Source organism: Formica exsecta, unplaced genomic scaffold (assembly GCF_003651465.1).
Source record: "Formica exsecta isolate Colony F162 unplaced genomic scaffold, ASM365146v1 scaffold38, whole genome shotgun sequence".
In the NCBI taxonomy this organism is placed as follows: domain Eukaryota; kingdom Metazoa; phylum Arthropoda; class Insecta; order Hymenoptera; family Formicidae; genus Formica; species Formica exsecta.
This window is the reverse complement of record NW_021851042.1, coordinates 1,005,802-1,013,809: the sequence shown is the minus strand read 5'-3', so window position 1 is coordinate 1,013,809 and position 8,008 is coordinate 1,005,802. Positions and strand designations below refer to the sequence as shown.

Genomic DNA, 8,008 nt, shown 5'->3' with positions numbered 1-8,008 from the left:
TGCATTAATGTTGCTTCATCTTTATTGGTTTCAAGGACTTTAATTAATTGTTGAATTGCAAAAAGCGGAAATCACGGTATGTAATTTCGGTTGTAAAAGGAAAGGAAGAAAAGATACGAAATAAGAAAGGCTGCAAAATAGTTTTCACTGTTAATTAACGACGAACGTACGAATGCCTTTAGTTCATGGCAAACAAGAAGAGGGCAAATAAAACGATGAATCATTGACGAGTAAAGATCCGATTCGTTAGTTGGTTACTTGGCCAAGTACGGCTAAAGAAAAAGCATTAATCACTCCTATTAAAACTCACACAATGATTCGGCTTTGAAATCGTATAGTTTGTTATCTTTTTACTTTCTTTTATTTTCTAAAATATATCAGGATATATATTCAAGATTATATTTACATTTGATACTTACATTGTAACGTTATTATTTTTTGTTTTGTGTGATGCAAATGCTTTTTCAGAATATAAAATGAGAAATATTTTAATGAGAATATTTCTCCAAGGGAAATAAGTAAATTTTTTTCTATAATACGCGACGAAACAAATTATTACAAAGGATCTTTCTTAATGTACTTAATAGAAATCTCGAGAATAAAGTGTACAAAGTTTTCAACTTCTTTTCGCGCTTAAACTTTTCTTCAATTAATTAAACCATGATGATAGTTCGTGTACACAAGAATAATATCTCTTTTTATTACTTTTCCCATTCTGCGCTCTTTGACAACAGCCGTCCAGCTGCTCCTGTTTTCGTTTCTTCAAGACAGCGGAAAAGTTTGTCGTTTCCCCTTCGTGCACATTGCGTCAGATTTATGTATATGTATTTATTCTTCCGATAAATAATCTTTAAATCGTTCTATGCCGGAGATAATTCTTGAATTCCCCTCGAGGTGACCTGTGTTAACACCATCATCCTTGTCGCCATCATCCTTGTGTGTGTGTTTCTTACTATGAGAAAACCCGTTAACTTCGCGTGTAGGAAAGAGATAGCAAAAAAGAGGAAGATATAACCTATAGAAGATACGAAAAGGAGAAAGGGAGAGAGAGAGAGAGAGAGAAAAAGAGCGGGGGCAGATTACGCACGGCAAGTTGCTTTATGCATTTTTGGCTAATTGTCACGGATAGGTATAGCGAGTCCCTGTCGTATAAACCAGTCAGTCTACCGTTTAGTGTTACAAGAGGAAAATCTCCATCCCGAATATATTCGGCGTGGGATTCTCTTGTTTTGCGAAATTTTTACATAATTTAACGAATTTGATTATACCCTCCCTCTTTTTTCACGTGCGCGTCTATTCGTTATGCAACAAAACGCGTGTTTTTTCTTTCCGCACCCGTTCGTTGTCGCCAGCAATTTTGAATATCACATAATATAAAAAGATATATTTTTCATACAAAATTCTAGTGAACATCAGTGATGGCAGTTTAATATAAAACGCACCAGGTATTTTTATATTCTTTTTAATCCTGTAATTCGTGAGATTAACCGATTTTTTAGTCCCTGTTTTTATCATGCATAAAGCAGAATTTAACTCATTTATCTTTATATAATCTTTATAAAATATAAATGTTTAATAAAATATAAATGTTTAGTAAATTTTTTTTTTAATTTGTTTGAAAATTGTATTAATACAATTTCCTATTCAGAGAGAGTAAATTTTCCAAGTTATAGAATCAATACAGTCTTATTCCGAACGTCTTAATTTTTACTTCTCCTTTGTGTGTGTAGAGTAAACAAAATTTTTATGAATAACCACACCAATTCTCTCAATCGTCTTAAAAATATGGAGCGTACCGAGTTTTCCATTCTGACCAGATTCAATCGATTTATGCGCATGTCTGAAAAGATGATCGTTCGTATCTATTTCTGTCCTTTCCAGAAACACGGAGACGCGAATCGATGTCGCCCACGATTCCGATACTTTCCGCTCTGCTGCTTTCGTTGATATCAGGATCAACGGAAGGCGGACAGAGGATGGATTCCGTTACGCTGTTTCGACAAACTCTTCGATATTGGCGGAAAATATACAAGACGTACCACGAGGAGGTAGCTCTGGGTTACTGTTGGGCGGACTATTTGCTCGAGATAAGCGACGAATTGTCGACGAATCTATCTGCACCGTCGCTCGCCACGACAAGAGATTGCAACACGACCGTCAAGGCGACGAAAAGCCAGCAAAATCTATTTTCGCAAAATGCAATGGATACGATGATGCCGCTTATTGTTAGAGAAACACGGAAAGGAAAACATTTGCGAGAAAAACTTTCGCATACAACGGCGAGATCCGCTATTTCGAGATTCACCAACGATTCTGACGAACATCGAATCGTTTCAAGAATGAAAATGATTCAAGAGAAATGGATGATGAATAAAGTTTTACCAATTATACCAAATAATGAGAAAAGTAGCAAAATTGATGGAATTAAGAGGATTACATCAATGATTGATCTTCACATACAGAAAAAGTGAGAATCATACCTTTTCTCACACGCGAGCTGTTCTCCCTTTTTTTTTTTTGTTCGCAATGTAAAATATGATTCTGCGATAAAGATCAATTAAATTAAAAATTTTTTTCTATTATTTTACGATACGTATCTTGTTTTATTTAAATTATTTATTTCTCTAAACGATTCTGATAGCGTGAATAAAAAATTTAATGTATTATTTATATATGTATTTAATGTAACATTATCTTTTGCTATCTCTCTTTCTCTCTCTTAAGCTTTTAAGCTGAAAATATAATATTATTGATATTAGTTCAATCTTTTTAACCGCAAAATGACACACGTGCAAAAATTTCAGACGACAAGCATTCTCGATCGTGCCGGAACTTTTCGACGACCAACGAGAGGTCCTGCGCGATCATGAATTTTCATCTTGTGTGATGTGTTCGGACACTGTTAATCCGACACCTAATCCCAAGGATGATGACAAAATCGGTTTTGAATTGACGGATCTCGAAGAGGATACGCGTCGTAAAGTTTTATATCCGCATCTGACTAATCATCACAATTCTTTTATTCCAGATAATTCTAGGACTGTGCTAGGAAATTTATTTTTACTCGCAGTCTCCCGAGAAAGATCGCTCAGCAATCATCGATTTCCCTTTCGACCTTATTCGCAGTCACGAAAAAGAAATTCGAAAGTCGACGAATTGTTATCCGATCCCTGGACACCGGAGAAAGATCGCGGAATGAAGAGAGATCCCAAAGGAGACCGCATCCCTTTGAACAACTACGAAAACTCCTTGTCGTCGCGTTTGCAGTTACGGCGAATAAACACGGTCGCAGTGCGTTGTACGGGTATCGTAAAGTTGACGAATTCCGTCGGAAATTTATCGTGCAACCCGGAGAGAGCAATAAATTCAGAGGTGTCCCACCGAAAGCCTGAGGAATTATCTCGCGATTCACTTTTATTGCCTCGCGGAAAAAGAGTCGGCGTCGCTGAGCGATCGCCTCTTGAATCTCGAGGAAGCGGAAAAGAAGCTGTTAAAAGGAAGGCTATCTCGCGATTTGGCGAAATAGCTGGGGGAAGCGACATGAAAGAACGGCGCTATCAGCAGCCAAGAGTAGAAAAAAGATCACGGATTGAGAGGGATGTTTCAGCGGCACCGGGAAGGATACATCCGTTCTTTTTGTCGGGACAAAATCTCAAACAATCGCACCAACAAATGCTTTACGAAAATCGCGTACTTCTCCCCATCCTAACAGTTCCGGAGGAATCGAGACAGGATGACGACCGTATCCGAGCCGTGAAAGCTGCGCCTTCATTATCTGGCGTCGGGCGATTTATAGAGAATTACGAGAACACGATAAGCGGATCCGTTAAAGATTCAAGATTAACCGCTTTACAAGCTCGTCAATTATCTCTGCGTTCAGTTATTATCACTGTTTTTAGGACATTAGGAATATTCGTTCAGGTGGGTCGACAGATTATGGATGTCGTTGAATCGAATGCGATCCTGGCATGTACAAAAGAATACTTATGGACCAAAATTATTAAATGGATTGATGAGTAAAATGAACAAGTTTTGAGCTATTTTTTTTTCAAATTATCGAATTATTGAAAGGAATGTTGTGATATGTCATTATATTATGTTGGAAAAATAAATGAGAAAATATATGAAAGTAATGAATATTCCATTATTTCATAATATTTGTTCGAATGGTTTTATAGAAGAGAAAGCCTGAAACTTTTTTTTTATGTTCGTTGAAAATATATAAAATATATGTATGTTGGTAGAATGTAAAACTTTTTAATTTTTTTTACGGAAAAGCACTATTTTTTGTCCAATTTACTGAAATATTTTTATATATCTCTTCATTTTTATTATTGTATAAAATCAACAAGAGAAAGAAAATCACGAAGATCATTCTATACGAATTTTTTAGGCGAATTTTACGCGTATTTTTTTACGCTAATCAACACATATATATGTAGATATAATAATAAATTATTTTTATGAAAAAGAATTTTTTTCCATGTTACGATTTAATATACGTTCCTCGATTTTCCACCCAGCTTCACACATTACTTTTGATTAATATTAAAAAAGTACTCTCGATTTCGAAGTTGAGCAAGAGAGAACTCTTTATCTCGTAATATTATCATAGCGTTCTTTACGATGAAACATTTATCAATTATTCGCATTTGAATTTGATGTGTCTACATTACCTTAATGATACACCTGCGATGTCCTATCAACATTAATTACATTCCGGAATCATAATTAAGAAGGTCGAGTGATCCCCAGAAACAAATGTCCCCTGCTGATGGAGAGCCATCACGAATAAATTTTTGATGCCACCTGTTGCTATCGTTGTCTTTCTCCGGACTCAAAGTCCTCTCTTCTCTTCACAATCGACGTGCCACAACTAATACAAAGATAATTATGTTTAGTTAGATTATAATTGCGGTGCGCAATCAACAAAATATATCGAGTATCATGGATATGCATGAAAAACAAAAATCCGGATTTATTATTCAGTATAAATTATATATATATACATATATATATTATTCGTACAATAATTATTAAAATAACAGTGATATTAAACTGTTTTAATAGAGAGATGTACTTGCTGCAAAAAAAAAAGAGATAAACTTATGATTATTAAAATGATTACAAAATATTCAGATTTTCCTTTCTTGTAATAAATAGAGACTCGTCGAAGGGTTAAAAAACTGTGAACAAAAGCGAAGATAGGTCAATTGTAAGCGAACGTAAAAAAAAAAAGCGTAGATATAAAAGATCCTGGACGATGCGCTGCAAAATGAAAGCGGTTAATTATGTAGGTGACCGAAATACACGAGAAATGCGTTCTTTTCATTCTTTCTTCAGCTTTATACGTTGGCGCTGGCGAATCTATGAAAGATCGTCAGTTTGGACGAACGTTTGATTAAACGTAACTGGAATTTGTTCCCGCCGAGTTTGTTTCTCGTCAGCATTCAGCTCATCTACGAGCGTACTTACATCGTACGATGACACGGCAAGTCGAGTCATTCATAGAGAAATTCATTATTAAGGAGTTCCTTGAGCGTCCTCACAAAGGATCGTCTTTACATTACGAGGGAAGACTGCACCGCGAATTGTAGGAAGAGGCGAAAGAGAGTAAACACGCCGACGAAAGCCTATTTTCGTCCGCTTTCAGCGTGCTTATCCAGTATCTCGTCGCTCTATTCATAACAGGAGTGCGCTATCAACGTGGAGTCCTGAAGAAAGCTCGATATAGCCGTCGACATAGAGAGTCTCTCTCTTCTCTCTCTCTCTCCCTCTTTCTCATAAATATTTAATTCTTAATCACGCTGAATAGCGCGCGCGATACGAGGCTGTGATGCCTCTTTTTGCATAGGTGGATAGGTCCTCTGGACAGCTCCTCTGGCTGGATGACAAGGATGAAACATCCTTCCCCTCCCTCCCTTTTCTCATGGCGACGATTATCCCTGATCGTCTACTTATTCTCGCACGAGCATTCATTAACGTTCTTGCGAAAATGGAGCATGCTTTATTATCACGCGAAAGAATCGACAAATTTTGAAATTATATAATATCTTTTGCGCATCGTGAAATTTATAATCAACTTGCCTGTATAAGCAAACTTAAATGTATGCGTAAATGTAAGCTTAATGAAGCGTGCTTTTCATAGCGATTATATTCGACGTTCCATGATGCGCTTCTATTATTCTCATGCAAAATAGTTTTGAGTTCTCGCGGGGCTCGGATCGCTTTCATAATGCTATTGAGCCCTATTATTGGATAAGATAATAATTTGTTTCAAATTGAAAAATTTATAACTTTTCTCTTTTTTTTTTTTTTTGTCTATTATGTAAAATTAGATATACGCGAGCTTATATAACACGCTCGAAACGAACGAAATACGTTCAAAGTGCTTTTCAGCCTTCAAACGTTTTAGATTAAAGCCACATTTTATTTATACCCTGAATACATTTTCTCGTGTATTCTCGTCGTATGCATATTATTCAACTTTGAATAATAAGACGAGTATTGAAATCTACAATACTTTCTCCTATAATCGAATAAATTTCATGTACTTACTTCTCCTGCCTGTGGTGAAAAATACATCTAAAAACACAAACATTACATTAGTATTACGCAAAGTGGATATTGGGAAATCCGATAAGCTGTGAAGTCTTAAATCAGTAAAGTCCATCGTTGATATCGTCATCCTGCACAACATCTTCAAATATAATTTTCCCTGTAAGGAAGAAAACAACTAGTGTCTATTGTAAGCAGAGAGAGAAACGAGGAAGAAGATAATTCGATCCGATGAGTGGATATATCCCCATGCCAGCTAACTCCGTGACGATTTAATCCTATATCGGATCCTCCTACCCGTATCGACAAATATATTCCAGTATATAGTCACTGCTAAAGCAGGCTTGAGGATGTAGCTATAGAAGATTATAAATATATAAACTTACATTTTCGAGATTTAGAAAAATGCAAATCATATATATGCCACAAGAAAAACTCTTAAGGAAAAGTAAAAAACTAGAAGTATACTTATAACAATTCGAAAATTGAAATTGTCTTTGCTCCGTACGTGTACCTATACATTTTTTTTATTTCCAATATTTTGTAACGTATACTTTAAATTGTATATTTTATATAAATATAAAAATATAATTGATTGTAAATTTTTTATATATGTATTAAGATTATTGAAGCGGAATATAATGAAAAATGTAATTTATCTACAAAATTTCACAAATCGCAATATTATAAACTTTATATCTGATACTTACAAAAGTATTGGATTTCTTTTCACGCACATTTATCTCCAATATCGCAAAAAAATTATATTCAATATTATATATATATATAAATATAAAATTGTTTCACGTAAAATTTTGCTAAAATTTACGGATGTATAAATAAAATAAAACAAGACATATTGAATGTTCCAGAATGTATGCATGCATATTAAAAATTCTTTAACATGAAATTTATTGCGACGGACTCGATTGCGAAACTATACATTAAAGTCCGCTTTCTTCGTTCTCGCATATTCGACGATTAGCTCTTATACGCGTTGCAAATTCAATATTCCCTCCCGTTGAAACCATAATTATCCAATACACAGAACGCGGAACACAGTGTGGTAGGTGCCGGGTTAGTGCCCTGGCATGAGCATAACATCCTCTTCCCCTTCACCGGTAACGTCCGCTGGTAATTTACCTGCAATTTTGCCGGGGCGCGCGCGAAACTTCGTTTCGCGGTTAAATCGCTTCGTAATACCATCAACAAGTATTAAACGTGCAGGTTTCGTTAAGTCCTTCAGAACACTTCGCGGGATTTCTTCGCTTTTACAGTATCCAGAAGGATAGGGTGGTAAAATTTAAGACCCGCAGACCGTAAAATTGACCAAACTTGCCGAACCGTCGATATATATATTCGTATATCGTTATTTTAGCATAACGGCCGTAATCTCTTACTAAACTCGTATGGTTTCTGCTTTGAGAACAAGAGATTGCGTATATATATA

General features: G+C 35.6%; 1 protein-coding gene across 1 annotated transcript; it reads left to right on the top strand.

The window, feature by feature from the left end:
• Positions 1-1,539: 1,539 nt before the first annotated feature.
• On the top strand, positions 1,540-4,094 carry LOC115239427. The gene is made up of 2 exons (XM_029813938.1): positions 1,540-2,467; positions 2,805-4,094. The coding sequence occupies exons 1-2, from the start codon at positions 1,902-1,904 to the stop codon at positions 4,018-4,020; spliced, it is 1,782 nt and encodes a 593-aa protein (XP_029669798.1). The 5' UTR covers positions 1,540-1,901; the 3' UTR covers positions 4,021-4,094.
• Positions 4,095-8,008: the final 3,914 nt, after the last annotated feature.

Excerpts from the sequence above, each read along its gene's own strand:
- LOC115239427 (XM_029813938.1), top strand. The coding sequence starts at position 1,902 with ATGTCGCCCACGATTCCGATACTTTCCGCTCTGCTGCTTTCGTTGATA. Across the intron at positions 2,468-2,804 it reads GATCTTCACATACAGAAAAA|ACGACAAGCATTCTCGATCG; the intron begins GTGAGAATCATA and ends CAAAAATTTCAG.